The 21,657-nt window shown below is 34.4% G+C and overlaps 2 protein-coding genes across 2 annotated transcripts in view; both read left to right on the forward strand.

Annotated features, from left to right (window-relative positions):
• LOC107194628 overlaps nt 1-15,090 on the forward strand; it is a 68,408-nt gene extending 53,318 nt beyond the window's left edge. The window contains exons 5-10 of the mRNA XM_015584275.1: nt 560-885; nt 3,633-8,523; nt 10,627-10,950; nt 13,378-13,562; nt 14,023-14,209; nt 14,810-15,090. Coding sequence (XP_015439761.1) covers nt 560-885; nt 3,633-8,523; nt 10,627-10,950; nt 13,378-13,562; nt 14,023-14,209; nt 14,810-15,082 — 6,186 coding nt within the window. The 3' untranslated portion in view covers nt 15,083-15,090. The remainder of the gene's footprint in view (nt 1-559; nt 886-3,632; nt 8,524-10,626; nt 10,951-13,377; nt 13,563-14,022; nt 14,210-14,809) is intronic.
• Nucleotides 15,091-16,840: 1,750 nt separating this feature from the next.
• Nucleotides 16,841-21,158, forward strand: LOC107194905 (probable Dol-P-Man:Man(7)GlcNAc(2)-PP-Dol alpha-1,6-mannosyltransferase). Its single transcript, XM_015584618.1, has 8 exons — nt 16,841-17,027; nt 17,472-17,604; nt 17,732-17,905; nt 17,996-18,149; nt 18,489-18,633; nt 18,742-18,968; nt 19,063-19,311; nt 19,433-21,158. Exons 1-8 carry the CDS (start codon nt 16,902-16,904, stop codon nt 21,156-21,158), a joined length of 2,934 nt encoding a protein of 977 aa, XP_015440104.1. The 5' UTR covers nt 16,841-16,901.
• The last annotated feature ends 499 nt before the right edge of the window (nt 21,159-21,657 follow it).

The raw sequence follows: 21,657 nt of genomic DNA on the forward strand, positions 1-21,657 counted from the left end.
GATTTTACTTTTCGTAAAAACTAAAAGTTTTCGAAAAACCTATGAAGCTCGATATTTTTGTGAACATCTACACTCTACGAAAGAGTTAAACTTTCACATTCAAACGCTTTGTATTGAGTCTTCCCCACCAATGTTAATTTATCGTATGAATTTGGGAGAAATTATAACAAATATTTTCATCTACTTTTCTTCATAGGCACTTACTATAGTCATTCACATTGTAGTATTCTGATTACCTACAGGTATATAACCTATAGGATTAATAGAATTATCTATAAGTTATCTTAATCCTATACTTACATGAATGAGTAGGTACAGTAAATTCCTATGAAGAAAAGTAAAATAAAATTTGCACGTAATAGAACCGTATCGCATAAATAAAATAAGATTTTAAGAAAAAGATAGGTTCTTAACAGAAGAAAATAATACATTTAATTTATAAAATATCTGCTATTAAAAATTGGATTTACCACATAACATAAGAATGTTATTTTCGTGAAATTTGGCTATTTTTTATGTAATAAATTGTGTATCTTGTGTGTGCACGATATTCGATTAGACACACATCGAGGAGGTTCTGGACGAGGACACGATAGAGAGGAATCGCATGATGGCGAAGCTCCACTTGATGGAATACGACGAGACGCTGAAGCACCGGATTAAAAACGACCTCGAAAGCGAGGAATTCCCAGAGGATTTCATGGTGGATGTACCTGACAGGCTACCAAAGCAAAGTGTTCCGAAGAAGTTGTCCCAAGCGGAGGCTAGATTGGAACGTTTCAGAAACGCTAACGCGAAGCGCAACAACGCTACGAAAAACACAAGTACAATCGGTGTTTCGAGGAAACGATCCGATCCAATTTTTCCGGCAAAATCTACTTCCAGGTATGTGGTAACAATATCAAGTAAACAGTGTACGGACAATTACAGCATTGAATTAATTGTCCTGTTATCTGAGTGTCTGGGAATTAGAGTGGTATGAGTCTTTCTTCGTTATGAAAATAATAAACATTATTTTTAAATAGATTAGTATTAAATGTATGATCTTCGATAAAAATGTCGAGGTGTATTAAATTTTTTATTAATTGATAAAAAAGTTGCTACGTTACGAAATTTTGTTATCGTTAATCATTATTTGAAATACATACCTAAATGAATAGAAAGTAATGTTTGTATCAGAAAGAGAAGTATAACTTATTGATAGAAACAGTAATGAAAAGTGGAGCAAACAATTGATATGCCATTACATTTTATATATTAATTTCTGTAACTTCATTTATATAAGTAGGTAAAATATATTCACAAGTGAGAGTTATACGCCTTCGCAGTTTATTAGGATTCATATTTTGATTTCTTATAGTATCAACATCCTATTAATTTGATTTAATATGTATCTTATGAACAATGGTGCGATAGCTTTACACTCGAACTTAATTATTATCTATACCTTTTTATTCGGACACAAGGAAGTAATTGTAAACTTATACACCATTTTCGATCTGACCAACAGGTGTGGTACTTAATAATTCAGAAACCTATTTACAAAATCCATAAATCATATTTAAACTGTTGTTATTCTAAACCCATGTTGTCGCTACTCAACATGAATATGAAGGTAACTCAATGGTCCGATTTTCCTGATCTTCTTCATTCTGATTGTCAGATGCTCAAATAATTAGTCTACCTACACTATCTTTTAGAGATATATCAAAGAACTATCCTTTTGAAGTATGTAACAAACATTTAATAATGTGAAATAAATACATGAATAATATTGGGTTGAGTAATAAATACATTCGGAGTTTCAAAGACCTGCGCTTTTGTCAGCATCGTCATGAAATATTGCTTGTTAGAACTATTTCTTAAAAAATCGTATACCGACTTTTTAGTAACATAATATGAATTTTGTGTGTAATACTAATAAATTTTTATAATGTAAATTAACTTAAATTTAATTCATTCGGGTTTATTTAAATATAAATTGTTATAATATTCATTCTGATTTAATTATATTTTTGTATTTCATTTCTTGAATTGTAAGCATCAATTAAATTTGATACCTATCGTCAATATCCCAGAGAGAACACTTATACGTTATTTCTGTCATTAAATGCAACCTTCACCGCTGCAAATTAATCAATATCACATTTATAAGAATTATTTTCGAGCTGCAATATTTTGAATAATAATTGCATACCATACGGAATATGCATTAAAATAACAATTATTCGTAACATATTGATGATTTATTTATTATGAATTATTCGAAATATTACATAATAAATAAATATATATATATAAATATTATATTTTTTCGTTGTCTTTTTTTATCAGTGTTGACAATTATTCAGCCTCAAAAATGGTCACGCCGTTATCTGTCTTGACTTCCTGTGAACATTACATTTCTGCACAAGAAAACTATTTTTAATAATTTATAGTTCATGATAAAAAAAAACCCTTAGCAATGTCATACGAAAATTTGCTGTTTCAATTGCAATTCAAAAATCCTTGGGACAAACCATGTTCATTGGAAACGAAAGGTACTCCACAAACCATTGTACAAAATATTAAAAAACGTAGGAGCGAATAAACGAATGCACAATCTTCGTAAATGTAATATCGCGCATACGTTCTGATACGAAATCCGAACGAACGTTATTACTCAACCCGACACGTATTAAGTACACTTTAAAACGCAAGTAGGTTATCAGTTTCGATTATTGCAATCGAACCTTGACAAACGCAAATTCTCTGGTCGCTAATTGGCAATCAATGCTAACAATCCGTCGCTGCTTTCACCCTTCAGTCCCCCCCCCCACTCAAACCCCCCTCGATTAATTCCTCGTCGCATAATTGCAATCGCTGACTAGACTCGACTCGTTTAAACCCACGCAACCGTAGTAGCCTAACAATATACATACATACTCTCCCTGGAAGCGAACGCCTTTGCGAAAACAACTAAATGACGCGTTTCCGGCGAAGTAGAGGCGCACCGTTTCCGGTTTGTCGCAAGGAGGAAGGACGCCCGCTCTAATTTTATGCCCGCCTTAACCGCTATCGGAGGAAGGATAATCGGGCCGAAGGGCATTAAACACTCCATCAACGTAACAATTACTCGCCAAGCATGAAGCACCAATAGCGACGCAACCATGGGAAACTGAGATCGAGTCGCTAAAGTATTAATCACGCGTATTCTGCGCCAGTGAACCACCAATCATCCACTTTCGCTGCGAGCCAGGTGAGAGACCCGCTTATCCGCGGAAGCTTCAAGCGTTTTTTTTCTACAATCATAATAACTTAGCCGGATCGGAGTCGATCAGATTCGTTAGAGTCGAAGATCGAGGATGATGCTGCAGCTTTATCTTGCTCTGCCACGAACGTGCCGAATCATTTCTTCCCAGTTCATTTATTATTTGTCTGTGTGTGCCCTAACCACGATAGCGGAATAGAATTAACACAATGCAAAAGGTAAACGAATATCGTGAAAATGTGAAAGAGAATAACAATATCTGAATTATACGTATGAATACTAAGTAATGATAGTATTCTAAGTATGAATACTAAATAATAATAGTATTCTAAGTATGAATACTAAGTATATTGAATTGAATATGTTGGTTGTGTTTTGGTAGCAGGCAAAGCAAGAATAAGATCAGCAAGGGGTCCAGTATAGCAAAGAATGGTTTTGAAAATAATGAATCCAAAGATGCATCGGTGACCCCCAAATATTTGGATGAAACTCAGTCGACATCGGAATCTGAGAGTACTATAAAACGAAGGAATTACAGTCCACAATTTTTCTCTGCGGAATCTAAGAAATTGGCAACTGTTTCTGCAATTAATTCAAAAATTACTGGAAGATCTACACCTGATTTTTCTAAAGACCCAAGATCTCGAAGCCAAAGCCCAAAATTCTTTTGCAAAGAATCAGAAAAATCGGCAACCACTTACGCAATTGATCCAAAAACATATGGGAAATTATCACCTGAAGGATTAAAGAATAAACAACGTCGAAGCGAAAGCCCTAAATTCTTTTGCAAAGAATCAAAAAAATCAGCAACTACGTACGCAATAGATTCAAAAATGTTGGGGAAATTATCACCTGAAGAGTTGAAGAATAGACATCGTCGAAGCCAAAACCCAAAATTCTTTTGCACAGGAGCAGAGAAATCAACAACCACATACACAATAGACTCAAAGCCTGCTGGAAGATTGTCACCTGACTTTTCGGAAAACAAAAGACTCCGAAGCGAAAGCCCAAAATTCTTTTGCAAAGAATCAGAAAAATCGGCAACTACTTATGCAATTGATAAAAAAACGTGTGGAAAATTATCACCTGAAGAATTGAAAAATAAACAACGTCGAAGCGAAAGCCCAAAATTCTTTTGCAAAGACTCCCAAATCAATAAGAAATTGTATCCGGAGGTTTCGAAAAACCAGCAACGTACCGTTGTAAAAATAGAACCAAAATGTGAAAATGTAAGAAGGAAATCCGGTAAATCACTTGTGATTATGGATCGTACTGTGGACAAATATATTAAGTCTCCCGGGCCTGATAAAATTAATAGAATTTCTTCCTCTCCAGAGAATCCGAAAAATGACATAATAACTCGAAGGAAAATTGAAAATACTGTTGATGTAAAACCGATTCGGAATGGATCGACCAACCTTTTCGAGAGACTAACGAGAGAACGAAGCGCGAGTCCCCAATTTATTCGAGAAGAATCTAGAACATCAATGGCAACAACTGGAATGTGCACTAAAGAGTGCAATATTATGTCTAAACCATCAGATATGATTGATAAAATTGCAAAGAAACGCAGCTACAGCCCGGAGATAATGTCTCCAAAACAGGATTCTTCGAGTACTCATACCACCGCTCTAAAATCACCAGACTTTGCAAAGAAGATATTGAGAAAATCCACTGCAAGTCCTCAGTTCTTTTCCGACAGATCTGCTACCATTATGTTCGTCACACCAGAGACGATAACGAAAACGAGAACAGGGTATGCAAGAACTGAAAGGAAATTACGGAGTCCCACTTCTTCCATTAGTAAGTCTAACATAAATATTACGAACAGGAATATTGGCACAAATAAAAAATTGTCTGCAGACGCCATTGATGAAAGTTCGAAATATAGCATACGGAACTCGGTATCGCGATACTTTTCCGAGCAATGTGAAAAAGCTTCCGAAAGCATGGATTTTAGTGCAAAGAATGATTTTCAAAAGACGCGAACTAGCAGAAGTTTAGATCAGTCTCGAAGTTCGTCTCCAATGTCACTGAAAGACACGAAGTCGCCTAGTCCGCCATGTTATCATAAAATTCCTGGTAAAGATGGTACAGTGGTAAATGTAGATAGAAGTAGAAGCATAACTCCGGAATTTTATTGTCACGAAACAGGAAAATCAGCAACGACTGTGAGTTTGAGACCTAAGACCTCGAAAGATTCGAACGAACGTCTTGGAACTACTGTATCCAAGAAGATCGAATCGAGAAATAAGTCATCTAAGTCTCCAAACACCCTCATACTGTCTAAAGACGCCACTGTAATTTGTGGCAGTGATAGAAGCACTCGACATTTATCGCCGAATCAACAGAAACTTATGAACAGCAGAAGCAAGTCTCCAGAATTTTTCTGCTATGAAACAGATAAGTCAGCTACAGCAGTAAGTCTGAAACCGAAACACTCACAAGACTTTACAGAACGTTCCAAAAGTCCTCGAGCTACAAGTGTCCGGTCTAAAAGCAGATCGTCAAAAAGTTCTGATATTTTTACTGCAACCAAAAATATCCACATAAGTAGTGGTTCCAGCGGAAGTAATAGTCCTGCATTATCACAAAAAATTACAACCAAAAATAGAGCAACTCCGGAATTCTATTGCTATGAAACAGAAAAATCAGCTACGACAGTAAGCCTAAAACCTAAACCAACGAAGGATTCGCTAAACAAACATCCTGGAGGTCCTCAAATTACAACTGTACAACTTAAAGATAGATCATCAAAAAGTCCCGATACTTTCACTTCGTCTAAAAATACAGAAATAAATGCAAGTACCGGTAGAAGCAGTCACAATTCATCGCCAAATCCACACTCAATTGCAGGCAGAAGTGGAAATCCAGAATTCTATTGCTATGAAACAGAAAAATCAGCTACGACAATAAGCCTGAAACCTAAACCAACGAATGGCTCGCTGAAAGAGCGTCCCAGGAGTCCTCAAACTACAACTGTACAACTTAAAGATAGATCATCAAAAAGTCCTGATACTTTCACTTCATCTAAAAATACAGAAGTAAATGCAAGTACCGGTAGAAGCAGTCACAATTCATCGCCAAATCCACACTCAATTGCAGGCAGAAGTGGAAATCCAGAATTCTATTGCTATGAAACAGAAAAATTAGCTACAACAGTAAGCTTGAAACCTAAACCAATGAAGGATTCGCTAAAAGAGCGTTCCAAAAGTCCCCGATCATCAAAGTTTCATTCTAAAAACAGATCATCCAAAAGCCCCGAGTTCTTGATTAAGGATCCCAAAGGGACCGTTCGCCGAGTTTCCAGTAATGTTCTACGATCCACGAGGTTGATTCGCGACGTTATAAGACATCAGAAGAATAATCAGTGTAATGGAGCTTCATGGAAAGACATGACTCCAACTGGAGATGTAGAAGGAACATCCAGTGTCAGGGGCGGTGAATTGAAAACCCGGTCGAAGTTGGATGAAGCGGGGACACCCAGGGCGAATAGAAATGTTCACGAAAGGGCAACGACTCCTTCCCCTCGAAGATACGAACTTCTTGCTCCGGAATCCAGTCCGAAAAGTTCCACCTCCGTGGATGTGGACGCAGAGATTCAAGAAATTACCATGCCCGATCAAAACGTGAAACAGAAAAATCTTCATCGTGAGCTTCGAAGCACTTACACGAAATCGTCCAAGACCAAAACGTCGGGGTCCTTTCGGAAATCGGAGAACGTGTTCGCATACTCCGTGCATAAACCCAGCAAAAAGAGGGGATCTCTTCTAGAATCGGATATTTTCGAGTTATCGAAAAGAGATCAGCGGCCGATAGATTCTACGAGGAAAGGGAAAGGTGTCAGTCTGAAGCAAATGACACGAAATACATCGAGCATGGAACGGTCTTGCAGCGTCAGTCTTTCTCCGATGAACGAATCGATTTTTCGTAACACGAAACCTCGTCGGTCGAAGGAAGATATCCTGAACGAAGAAAACTCTCGAGAATCTTCGCGATCCAGAAAGCAAACGCTAAGCCCGTCGAAACAAGCTCAAGCTTTGGGATCGATAGAACTCGTGCGGAAGATCATGAACGGTGAAATAAACGTTTCTAGTAAGACTTTAAAAACACAAGAGGACAGTTCAGAGGATAAGTTTGAAAAAGAGGAAAGGGATTCCATCGTATCAGTTGAAATGAAATACGCAAACGACGGATCATCGAACAAGAATTATGAGAGAACGGACTCGGTAGAGTCAGCACTTAGACGTTTCGACTCTATTTGCACAGATGCTGGCGCGGGCTCCTTCCGCGGTGCTTTAGGGCGAAGCAAAGAATCGATAACGGAGAAAAGACAAACGCTGGAAGAATCGAGGATCGAGGGCTCAGCGGATGATTCGAGGACGATTTCTCTAAAAGCACTCGACCGGTCGAATGTAAATTTCCCGTGGAGCCCCGAGAACAAACCGTCGGGCAGGCGTTCAAAGAAAATCTCCACGAACGCTCCCGAGATTATGGAAGGTTCTCGCAGAGGGAAAGCTTCCAAACCGGAAGAGATTCGACGTCGGAAAAAATTCGCTAAAGCTAAGGGTTCTATAGAGATCGCCAGAATAGTAAGGTCTGAATCGCCAGGATGCAAACGGAAACTCTTCCAAGACGCAGACTCGGGGGAAGACACTGAAACTGGTGGCTCGGGATCGAAGCGTGGCGATTCAACGAATACTTCAGCTCGCCTTCTGTCTAAAACGACGAAGTCGAACAAAAGCGAATTGGTTGAGTCTCTAAAAGGCAGCTCGAAATTCTTAAAACCTACTGCGGGTCACGGATCATTGATGAAAAAAGCGAACAAAAGGGGAACGGATGAAACATCAACAGGTACGTCGGACTCGGATCATTCGCTTACTGTGAAACAACTGAGATCGATCGAGGATATTCGGAAATCAATGGAGAGCGAATGTTCCTCTAGTCGTGGAGCAACGGGAACGTCTATGTCGGCGATTGCGAACAATGCTTTAAGATGCTCGAGTACTGTTCGACCGAGGAAATCGCGCGTATTGAATAGCGATGCGTACGTCGAAAGTCAGAAACCGGTGTATTTGTCGAGACAATCAAAGAATGTTAGCGTGAGGGACAACGGTTTAAGAGATACGGAGAGTTTTGTAAAGTCCGTGACGCGTTTCTCCAGGGTGGTGAAAAGTCCCAGTCCAGATTCGACGAAGGCGACGGAAACGAGCAACCGTGTGCGGAGGAACGTTCGTTCGTCGCTGTCGAAAAGCCCGGATACGGTGACGAGGGTAAGCAGAATTACGTAAAGCTTCCGTAAAAAGTGTTTCCAGTTGAAGTGCTTCTTTGAGGGTGGGTTTTGAATTACTGAAATAGAAAGAAACGGTAAAATTTGCGAGAACTCATTGACCCTTGCAATACCAAGCCTTTTTTATTACATTGATTATCAGGGGAAAGGATAATTTAAACTTTTAGCTAATAACAATCTGTAATGTACAAAAATTTTATCTTCTGAATATATTTGGGTATTAAGAGTTTAAGGTAATTAAAAGTAAAAAAACATTATTCCATAGGAACAGTTTTGTGAGTAATTTTTTTTAAAAGTACAGAACTTCTTTTAAAATGGTACTACCGGCTATTCAGTCACTTTGACTTTGACAATCATCGCAATAACCTTTTGCGAACGAGACAGTTTGAAGTCAAACACTCTGTAGAGCCCAGTCGCTGTAGCGACATTGGACTCTGTTACATAGTTGTTTTTGCCGGACGCATATATATGAGTTCATCGGCCACATTTTTAAAACGGAACAACTTTTTTTAAATTTAAGGTTCAAATGACTTGAGTACTTCTGTGAAGTTGGTGACATTAGTTTACCAAATGATGTGTAAAAAAAATTTGAAAACATTGCAATTGGTCCTAATCGCGAAGAAAATAGTAAAGGTTCCTTTTTACAACTTTTTTATTCGAGACTGTAATGAAAATTTAATAAATACATATCGAAGATTTATGTTCGTTATACATATGCATGTTGAAAATTTCATCAAAATCGATTAACGTTGCTACGAGATACAAACGATTAAGAATGTTGAAAATCACAGTTTTTAGTAACTTTCGACCTACAACTGCAGTAAATCTAACAATTCTTGCATCTTTTGATGCCTGTCGCTCGTTTCTGTATTAACCGATTTCAATGAAAGTTTCAGTATCTACATAACTAACATAAATCTTCGATACGTATTTATTAAATTTCAAATCGGGTGGTAGTCGTGCGCAAAAAGATGTTTGAAGTTATTTAAACGCAATATTATTATAAATATCCACGTAACTTTAATGTAGATGTTAAACAAGCGACTATCGTGGAATTTGAAATCAACCAATTAATTACTCCATTCATGAATTATTAAGAAGGAAAGTTTACAAGATTCAGTTTCGCAAGAATATGTTTAAACACTCACTTACCGTCTCTCTATATTTGATCAAGATCTAGTAAGAAAATTAAGAATACATTTTCAAAACAATATGTTTTAAGAAAACGTAATTAGAGATTCAAATGGAAACACGGTCTAAAGTATTTCTAAAAAGGGAAGCATTATAAGTGTAAAAGACGCATTTACATATAATTGTTAGCACATCAATAACTCTAGAAATGTTAAATACAGTTAACAATAGAACAGTATCGGTCCAGGGTACTTGGTCGCCCCTGTGCAGACCCACTTTTTGGCGCCCTTTTTTATTGAAATACAAGCGTAACATTCATGTTATAAATGATAATTATGTAATGATTATGTAATTATCATACTGAATTTTAAAATAACTTTTCGAAGACACTTTGAGCTGCCATCTTTTCGCCGAATGTTTTCATCGCTAAACAATATCTTTTAGCACAAACTTCGATGCATCTTTATGGAGATTGTTTATGAATTTGGCTTAAATTTCCATCTTTCAGGTTGATTCTCTACTTTAAATTAACTTTAATGTTTAACATAATTGATTTTACTGCTATGTTAAATAGTGAAAGACTTGAAACGGGTAGAGTACACTATGTAATTTTGCAATAAAGAAAGGAGCTATGTTAATCATTTTCATTCATAAAATTAACGTCGGGTGTACCTATCAGTAAAATAAGCCACGTCACGTGCAACAACCTAATAATAATATTGATAAGTTATCAATGATAACATTGTAACAATATTATGGATTATTTCTTATAGCTTATGAAATAGAAGAATTTGATGTGTAAATGTACGGCTACCATTTCGTTCGAATATTACTTCCACGTCACAGATCAATGCACATCATAACTATCTCAGATAAACGGTTTGACATGATTCAAATGGAGAAACCATGGTAATAATTTCGCGACGAGTTTCAGACGAGTTTGTTTTTATTGTAGCGTCCTTCCACGGACCTGAAAGCACTAGATACAAAGTCGACAAAACGACCAACACCTACGAAAGGCACGGAGCCAATTGCAAACAGGAAGACGGCGACGACTACGACGACGACGACTACGAGAAAATCGACGGATGTCGTCGATGGCGCTATTCTCGAGAATGGTCTGCATTTACGAGACCAAACTGCCGAAACGAAATACGATAACGACTCGCAGACTACGAAGAAGAGCGACGCTTTTGTCATCGAGTTCGACGAGCAAGCGCCGAAGGAAACCGATGGGCCACTTCCGAGGAAGCCGCTATTTAAAAGACCATCCACCGAGGTAAGTCACATCTGATCATTCGAGTTCAAAGATTGTTACATAAACAAGTAACGAGTTACAACGTTCACAGAAACTATCTTATGAAATTAAGAATAGAAACCTATGATTCTATATCCTTATAAACTTCTGTACTTTTTCTATCGAATGAAATTCTTGGTCCCCTTGTGAGACCAAAGCATTCATTGCTTTACTTCCTCATAACATTCAAGTAAACAACCAGGTCGTAATGTATTAGGCGTGGCAAAAGTAACCCATTATTTCTTAAGGAAATTCGTGTGTTCTATGGAAGTGAAATATCTATACATACTGCCAAATTTACATGTATTCATTATGATTTTCCCTCATTTTACTCTATTTTTATTCAATGAAAGGTCGTGAAGACATTTGCAATTTAAAATATATTGTCTTACATATAATTTGAAATAATAGTAGATTGATACACCTAATAATACAATGTAGACTGAAAAAATTGTAACATATGCTACCAATGAAAAGTTCAAAACACTCTTCGAGTTTTAGATCAGTAATTCTTTTTTCATGTACGAGCAGGCGCGGATTAAGATTTCTTGTGGCCCAGGACTATTAAACCGTCGAGGGCCCCCTTGGTTAAAAAGCGGGGTTGGGGGGGGGGGGCACAAAATTTTGGTAATACAACATACAAAAAATACATCAATCTTAAAAAATTGAAATTTATTGTAAGTAGAATTAAATATCATTTAATCCTAACGAACGCTTGATTATAACGAATAATGCTTTGTTATATTTTAACAAATGTGTTCTGATGTATTTCTACATTTAGTACAATTTTTAATTATTTCAAAAGGGAAACAGTAAACAAAATTTCATTCAATTATTTTTTTACATGAACGTAAGGCTTAGATTAGGGCCCCCCTTGAAAGTGGGGCCTGGGGCTGGTACGCGTATCTATTTTATTAAAAATGTTACGTACTAAGAAAACATTCCTCATGTACAATTTAAAATGAAAATTATAGTCATATCCGGAATATTCCTCAAACGAAATTTTTTTATAAAACTGAAAGCTACTTTAAACTTGTGACCGACATTGTATAAACAATGTCGTTTCATTATTTTCTTTTTGTTGTATTATTATTAATATGACCTTATACATACATATAACACATAAAAATGATTTGGGCACTCTGTCTACGAAAGAAAAACGTTACCCTTTCATCACCAACGTACAACATTACCTGTCGCGAGACATACAATAACGCACGCTGTTAAAATTATGAAATGAGTAAAATACCAGTGTTTGTACAAACAATAGGAAAGCATGCATGTTTGTACGATTGCACACTATTAAATTATACAAGAAGGACGTAACAGAGTAATCTTATTATTCAACCATTAATCATTCTATGAATAGAAGGATGCAACCAGAAACTTTTTAATTTTCTTCTGTATCCAATGTGATTGTATAGGATAATCATGTCCTCTTTGTCGCTCAATACTTTTATAACTGACTGAAGCTATCTTTACGCAATTCATTATTTCAATACGCTACACGTACGCGTCTATTCAGCAACGTTTCGTCGGCAGAGAGTCTTAAACGTCGAACGTTAAGACCTAACCCAGACCTTATTGTTAGATCGTGAAAATTATTGATAGTTTATAATGCATTGTATTTAAAGATAAATTATAAAAGACATAAGAAATGTTTGTAGGTACATGTTCGTTTTATTATTGCAAAATTTTTAAAGTTACTTATTTATATCTGCAGTTCAAATTGCATACTTTTCATTTGCATTCAAATTGCACATCATTATTTATATTGCAAGTTCAAATAACATACAAGAAAACCTGTGGAGACATACCTTATTTAGTCTTTATGAACATTTTTCACTCTATTGAACTATAGTATATTACATCTATATTTCTACAGAAGTATAGAAAAATTGTTGAATCATATATTTTCACAGTCAATCCTGGTGCAATAAAATAAGATTTATTTACAGTACAATCTTTTCATAATAATTAAGTTATGACATGAATATTTACATTGTACGTTTGACGTAACAATAGGTACACGATACCAATCGAACGTCATGCTCAATTTTTCTACGACTCGAAGTTAGAAACGAGAGAAGTCAGTAGGAAAGCAATTCATATCGACACGTATTTTCGTAATAAAATGACTCCTGTTTTCTGACACTGATTAAACCAAGTATTCCAAGTGAAACTGCACATGGATTTTCCATTCTTCTTTCTATAACCAATTAAACCTCCTGAAAGCAAAATTTTCGAGTTCTGTCGCTTCAAAATTCGAGAGTGATTTTAACAGGTATTTTCCACATTCAAAATTCTACAAAATCTGATATTACACATCATATTTCTTACTTTCAATTGCATTGATGTTTTGTTAATTATTAATTGGAATCAATTTCATTCGACATTTATTCTACTTAGAAACAGGCACCTTCCACCCAAGCGGGTCGACCTCCTTCATCAGTTTCGTCCACCTCCAGCGGTAGCTCCATGCAGGCCAACATTTCCGGTTCCAAATCCAAAATGGCGTCCAAAACGAGAGCGTCGAACTTTTCCACATCGTCCAGAGCATCAGCGTTACCAAAAACTGGAAATGCTTGCGCTAGGTAAGAAAATTTACAGTTATTAGTATCTTTATTACAACCTCTTTATACTTTAAGTTCGAATAAGAGTTTATAGCCATGAGTTATGCAAAATATTTGAAATTTTTAAAATCCAGAATCTTTTCTTCTCAGAAAATACTCCTATATAATTAAATGTTCTGTTTCGTAGAGTAAATTGTAAAGCACTACTTGATGTTCTAAATGAAAATATGGTACTACAGAAAAAATTTTAAAACCGTTTGCAGTTGAAAGTAAATATCAAAAAGGAAAAAATGTTACATTTTCAAATACTTATAATATTTTGGTTCATCGAAACTTATAGACATTCCTATCGAATAGTCTATAAGATTGTAATATGTATCTATAATAGCTTTAATATTTGCTAAACTAAACTAATTTTCTTTCAATTAGAAATTAGGTCTCGGATCAACACATTGTAATTTTAAGCAAAATATTCTCACAGTGACCTTCTAGTTCCCTGTAAAATGTGTGGACGTCGTTTCGCCCAAGACCGTGTGATCCTCCACGAACAAATCTGCGCAAAAACGGCTCAAAAGAAGAGGAAGCAATTCGATTCGGTGATGTTCCGAGTAAAGGGTACCGAGCTGGAAAAATTTGTCAAAAAAGGAGTCTGTAAAAAGCAGACCGAGGTCGGTATTCCTTACTCCGATTGTTGAATCATTGTCCTTCTTCTTCAAACGTTTTTTTTTTATTCCTACAGCATGAAACATTACAATTGTTTCTCTTAGCTAAGACTTCTTCATTTTTGACATCACTCTTTAGAATTTTAAGTACCTATATGATTTTGTTCAAAACATAGTAAAAAATATCACATATAGATTAGCAAACAATCATCGAGGTATTACCTGTAACTTCGATAAAATATCCAATAATTAATCAGATCAGACTTTATTACTGCACAATCCTCGATTCGTTAAAAACCACCACCTAAAACAAACAAATCTCGATGAAATGGAATTCAAATTATCACCTGGGTATATGAAATCATTAATTTTGCCAGTACACGTTACACTCACGGGGAATATGCTTTCCAGACTTTTTAACTTCACCAGCAGTCTTTCTATATCAAGAGAAACAATCGTGAGATTTTTCCCAAGTCCGTTAGTAATTTAATATGTATCCGCCTCGATCAATGAACGTTTTCCCATACGCAACTAATTATTTTCCCAAGAGTCGAAACACGATTTGTTCCCAAGGGATGAAACCAATGGTCTGTTCAAATCTTTCAGAAACCGCCGGAGGTGAAGTCGAACTGGCGACGCAAACACGAAGACTTCATCAACGCCATACGCTCGGCGAAACAGGTGCAAGCCCACCTGGCTGCAGGAGGCAAGCTCAGCGACTTGCCGCCACCACCAGCCAGCGATACCAGCGATTACATTCAGTGTCCTCATTGCGGAAGGAAATTCAACAAGGCCGCCGCAGATCGTCACATTCCCAAATGCGAGCACATGTTGCACAACAAGCCGATACATTCACGAGCACCGAAACCGAGACGTTAACTCTCACTGGCAAACAATTTTAACATGGTTTTACGTTAATCGATCAAGAATAGGATTGGCGAAACAGTGTTTCTTTAAAGACATGGACAACAAAAACGATATAGATATCGATAATTAACGCTTAGAATTAGCATAAATTGTCACAAATAATTTAATAAAAAAGAAACTTTCAAGATGTTTCCATTCGCTCGAGTCTCGAGCGTCCATTTTCTGTTCGTGTACGATACCATTTTATACAAAGGCAATTTCTCAGTTATAAAAACATCGTATACAATTTTATACGTGATTTTCTCTACCCGAACTTCGCAACCCATTAATTAGTGGAGATGTGCACGAAACAAATGTAAACGATCTGTGTGTATGTACTTGGAATAAATGTATCTTGCAGTCGGCTTGTAATGAAACACGAAGCTCGTCCAAGGATTAAACCATACATGTATGTGCCGTAAAAAAGATATTTAATAAATTGATATGGTACTTTTTAAATGGGATACCGGTAAAAAGACGGGAAATGCTTTTCCGTTTCGAGCATGATAAATTAATCTATTACATCGGTGCATATGAATTATGATGTTTTTCTAGAGACACTTAAAATTCTATTGAACTTTAAAATTGTATTAACACAAGATCAGATTGTCTATTTTCTCCAACTAAATATAAATATATTCATATATCATCACATGCCATTATTATTATTAAAAACCGCAATCTTAAATGATGGTTTATAAAGTTTGCTCTCGAGTTTGATTAAAACTTGGTGCATGTAAAAGGATTTTAGCTGAATTTGATCTTTTTAAAATGGAAAGAATTAATCTTTACGTAGTTTTCTTCTCAAAACAAATAAATCGTCGTAAAAAGTACAACGCTGATTTCATCTTAACATGAAAATAGTAATCAATGGTAATAATTTTCTTTCATAAATCAGTAAAACCGACATTTCGTATGCATCGATTTAATACTACAACTGATATTTATAAATCTTGAAGCTTTTGTGATATTGTATTTTATGATGGCCTATAGAAAATGTTTACAATTTGAAATGCTTACTTTGTATATGTATTTATATCTTTTTATACCATAGGATTAGCGATATGTTACGCAAGGATTTGTAACTTTGCATTCAATACTCCCAAATCATATTGCCTTCGTACAATAACTGTACGTAATCAGTGAAAGTCGCTTGGAGTGGAAGAATTAATGACACAGTATTCTGCTTGATTGAAACCACAAGTATTGTGATTTATTTTGTAAGTTTCCGTTGCAATAGTCTGTCATAAGTGAACAAATAATGTACATTCTCAAAGCGCTTTTTAGTATTCTTAACAAACAAAAATGTGGTAACGTTATTGTTATGATGAAATATTGGGAGCTAATAAACTAACTTTTTACTTAAAAAAAGGAAATACCTTTCCACAGAAATACATTTTTACTACCCACTTACTAATAGTTTTAACTGGTTAATATATTAGCTAACATTAAAAATATAAAAATTTTTACATTTTCATAAAAATTACACTGATTGTTAGATGAAATATTAAAATGGAAACTTTCGAGTTATCGTTAGAATTTTGTATTTTATCAATTTAACGATAAAAAGATTATAGTGAATAAATTGAAAATGCTAGGAACTTCTGGGCCTATAATGTTGACAACGAAAGTGCATGCGCGAATCGGTGTTCATCCAGCACAGCAGACGACGTGTCCGGGTACTCCCGGTGTAAGAAGCATTTAAAAAGTTACCTTTGTTCGTCAGCTTGTCATGATTAAAAGACAAAACAATACAATGTTTCTGAAGCAGATCTATGTGTAGGTGGAAAACATGGATCAATTAATTATCTTGGTTTCTATGATACATTTGCTGTACTGTCCATTCACAAAAGTGGAAGAAAGTTTTAATCTGCAGGCTATGCACGACATCTTATACCATGGCTTTAACCTAACTGAGGTAATTATTACAGCATTTATCGAAGATATATCATGTAAATATAAGCGTTCATAAACTTCACAAATGCAGACAGATAATGAAAGAAAATATATCTTCCTTGGCAGGTTGCTGACACGCAATCGAACAGATATTACGCAAAAACTTAGATATTATATTTAGAAGCAGATGCATGTATTTATAAACTCACGATCAGCTGATATAGTTTCGGTTCGCTTAACTGTTTATTAACACATTAATGCTATCTTTCCTTAGAATGTACACTACGGAATTTTTCATAATATACATTGAAAGATTTCATTAAATCATTTTTATAAATTATTTAACACTGTATTTGGATGAAATGATAAATTTCACGATTTACAATATTGATATAATCAAGTACACCTGTGAAAAATAATAAAGTTTCGTACTAATTGTTTCCAACATATTTTTATTCTGTGATAGTATGATCATCATGAATTTCCTGGAGTTGTGCCACGATCATTTGTGGGACCAATTATAATATCAGGCTTGGCATCGCCACTAATAGCAACCATTAATTATTTGCGACTTAATAAATTCTTTGCTCAATATGTTGGTAAGTGAGTTAATGAATTAATTGCATTTATATTATTCCACACCTTTCCTATGTGAATGACAACAGAGTTTCTTTTGTCCATACTTTACATGAAAATAAAGGAATAACTTATAATATTATTTTCCAGTAAGAGCAATATTGGGTTTGTTGATAATAAGTATGTTGAAATTATATAGAGATGCTTTACAAAGTATCTTTGGTTTACAATTTACAAAATGGTTTGTGGCAATTACCGTGACACAATATCATTTCATGTATTACTTAAGCCGTCCATTACCAAATATATTGGCAATACCACTAGGTAATTGATAAATGATACATACATTTTATTTGATTTTGAGATTGTATTAAACAAAAGGAACATTGGTTTTGTATCATTAATATATTTTAGTACTACTGGCTTTATTTGGGTGGTTGAAACAGAATCACATCACATTTATTTGGTCATCTGCAGCAGCAATAATAATATTCAGAGCAGAACTAGCTATGCTACTGGGGTTATTCCTTTTGTACGATATAGCCAACATGAAACTGACCATACCAAGGTATTTACATATTATATTGCGGACCATTGATTCCTAGTATGGCTGTAACATTGCAAACAGAAGTGATTAGAATCATCAAGGGACATTCTGCAAAACTGCACTGATTTGTAAGCTTCGTTTGCTTATAAAACTTATTAATATAATGAAAACCTTCTCCAAAAAATAACCACATCAAATATACATCCCTCATTTTATGAACTGCAATAAGTTTTGTCATCATTATTGAAAGTAGGAAGGAGAAGTGATGTAAAATTAATTTTATTATGGGAAATGTTTCATCCATTAAAATTTATTTGTCTTTTTGCTGAATGATAATTTCATAAGTATAATAATTTTCAGATTTCTTAAAATTGCGGTTCCAGCTGGTATATTTTTTCTAATGCTAACGGTTACAATAGATTCCATATTTTGGAGACGTATATTATGGCCTGAAGGGGAAGTGTTTTACTTCAACACTATCCTTAATAAGAGCAGTGAATGGGGTGTATCCTTTATCAGACTGTAACAAAATATGATATTCTCGAAACTATTCCTCTCAAGTCTATAAAATGATAAATTCAAAATATTTCTTCTGATCTTAACATAAATACAGACATCACCATTTCTATGGTACTTTTATTCAGCACTCCCAAGAGGATTGGCTTTTTCATATTTTTTAATACCTTTGGGCATGCTTTGGGATGCTCGAGTTCGAACATTAACAGTTCCTGGTATTGTATTTGTTGCTCTATTCTCATTTCTTCCACATAAAGAATTGAGGTTTATCATATATGTATTTCCATTACTAAACGTTAGTGCAGCTGCTGTTTGTCACAGAATGTGAGTATTTTACTTAATAATTTAGTTCTATGTTATTTTTTATTTCTTATTTTGTTCAAATTATAATTATACATATTTTTTTTTTTATACATAGATGGGAGAACAGGGCAAAAAGTCCATGGAATGGATTTATGGCACTGATCATTGTAAGCCATTTAGTTCTAAATGCTTTGTTCTCTATGTTTCTGTTGTGTGTTGCTGGTTCTAATTATCCTGGAGGTTTAGCTATTGCTAAATTACACAGATTGGAAAAAGACTCTGTCGATCCAGTGCATGTACACATTGATGTTCTTACTGCACAGACAGGAGTTTCAAGATTTACACAGACAAACGATTCTTGGATGTAAGTAGTATGATAAATTTTGTTGCATAAACATATCATTTAATAAACCAAAAATAACAAGACATTAAAAACCAATTTTTGTAATTATATATAATTTAGTTTAATATCAACTGTCTTTCAGTTACTCAAAACAAGAAAATTTAACCATCGATAATCCAGAAATGCTTCAGTTCACACATCTTTTAATGGAAGCTAAGAGCAAATACTCACCAAATATAAAACCCTATCTTAAAACTCATGATATTCTAGATTCTGTAGATGGTTTCTCTCATATCGCACTGAATTATAACATGTTACCACCTATAAGAATTAAAACTAGGCCTATTATATTTATTATGAAAAGGAAACCTAATATAAAATATGACCCGAAGAAAGCAAAAGCACAAATTGCTGTAAAGGAACCTACTGAGGATAATACGAAAAGACGTACAGAAACTAAAGATGTAATAAATGAGACTACAGAAAGTATGGAACCAATATTAGGTGAGATTATGGAGTCATTAGAAGAATTTGAAAAACCATTAAATATTAGCCATGAAAATAAATTAGATACAGAGGGCGAACAGGAAGCAGTACAGTTGAATAAGATTCTAAATAATTCTGATGAATATGTTGAACCATTAAATGTGGAACAAAAAACTACTAATTTATCTGAAAACGACTTATTACATTTAAAAACATCAGTTCAAGAGGAAAAGATACCAAATGCATCTAAAATAGAAACCAATGTTAGTACTGAAACTAATATAAATGTACAGCATAATATTGAAAATACTTCTAGCAGTAATGAAAAACAGGTAGACACCAAGAGTGAGAAAACTGAAAAACAGGAAGTAGATATGGAAAAATCTAAAGCTACTAATGTTCATCAAGAGAGTAGCACTTTAAAAGAAACTGTTAGGAAATTAATTCAAGAAAAATTAGAGGCAGTTAAACTTAAAAGAGATATGGAAGATGAAAAAAAATTATTAGACGTTCCCGAAAAAATTAATGCAGGAGTAAAAAAAATAATTCCATCAAAAATAGAACTTCAGCAAAAAATGAAAATCATGCCAAAGGAACTACCTGCAACGGTACAAGAACGGAATAAGGAACATCGAACAATTAATGTGAAGGAAAGCATTCGAAACATAATAAATCAATTTAAAGAATTTGAAAAAGACTTTATACATGAAGATTTAGAAAATTCCAGGAAGGAAACAGTAATTAATAAACAATCTACAGACACAAGTACAAATCTGTCTCAAGAATCTACAAATGTAGCAGATGTAACGAAAATCGAAGATATAAAAACGATACAAGATGCCAAAGAAAGTTTAAAGGATATAATAAATCAGTTTAAACAAATAAAAAGTGAATTAGTTTCTGAAGAAGATGATCAGTTTGACAGAATTGAAGCTACTTACATGGACAGACCAATTTCTGAGACATTAATGCAATTTAGCGAAGCTTTAAAAAATTTAATACAACGAAGAAAACAGGAGAAACAATTTGTTACCAGTAATTCAAATAATAAAAAAGATGTATCTGAGTTGCAATCTCATTTAAAAACAACAGTAAAAGACTCTCAGTTGTTGTCAGAATCTTTAAGAAATTTAAATATTCAAAATACGCAAAAGTTAGAAAAAATCAATCAAAATACAAATACAAAAGATAGCTCAAATACAGGTACAAATAAAGGTTTTGAAGAAAAATCATATACGATGCATATGAGTAATAAAAACGTCCCTTTAAATGCTCAAAACTCTGTTAATAATGTGTCAAATAATATAGGAAACCACTATGCTTCCAAAGAAGAGAATAACGAGGAAATGCAAAAAAATATTGAAAACGACACTAATAATTGAGTGTCACAAATAATTGACTATTTTGATGCTTTTTGGTGGGGTAATTATGCAATTATAGTGACGTGTACATACGTTATTCTGTGATAACAAAACTATTACATATACATATTTCGTAATTGATGCTCCTGCATTACCAACGCGGAAAAACTAGAATTTATTTTTCTTAATTTATTGCTTGAAATATTAATGAATGTTAAATCAAAATAGAAAAGCATTTGTTTAATGTATAGTACTAAAATGTGCCACAAATGACTTTATATGTATGTTATTATATAATATTCATTTGTACATTTATTTCACATATTACAAAACTGTCTTAATAATTTTTTATATATTTAAATGTTGAAGTATTTAACTATATATTGTTTGATATAAAAGTAATATTTATCAATGCATGTTTGAAAAATCTATGCAATTTTATTATTCACCCTTTACTGTTACAGATTTGATAAGATATTATTTAATAATAGTTTTATTGTTTCCTCCTTGATTCTTTGCA

The sequence above is a fragment of the Dufourea novaeangliae genome, unplaced genomic scaffold (genome assembly GCF_001272555.1).
Source record: "Dufourea novaeangliae isolate 0120121106 unplaced genomic scaffold, ASM127255v1 scaffold8, whole genome shotgun sequence".
NCBI lineage: Eukaryota > Metazoa > Arthropoda > Insecta > Hymenoptera > Halictidae > Dufourea > Dufourea novaeangliae.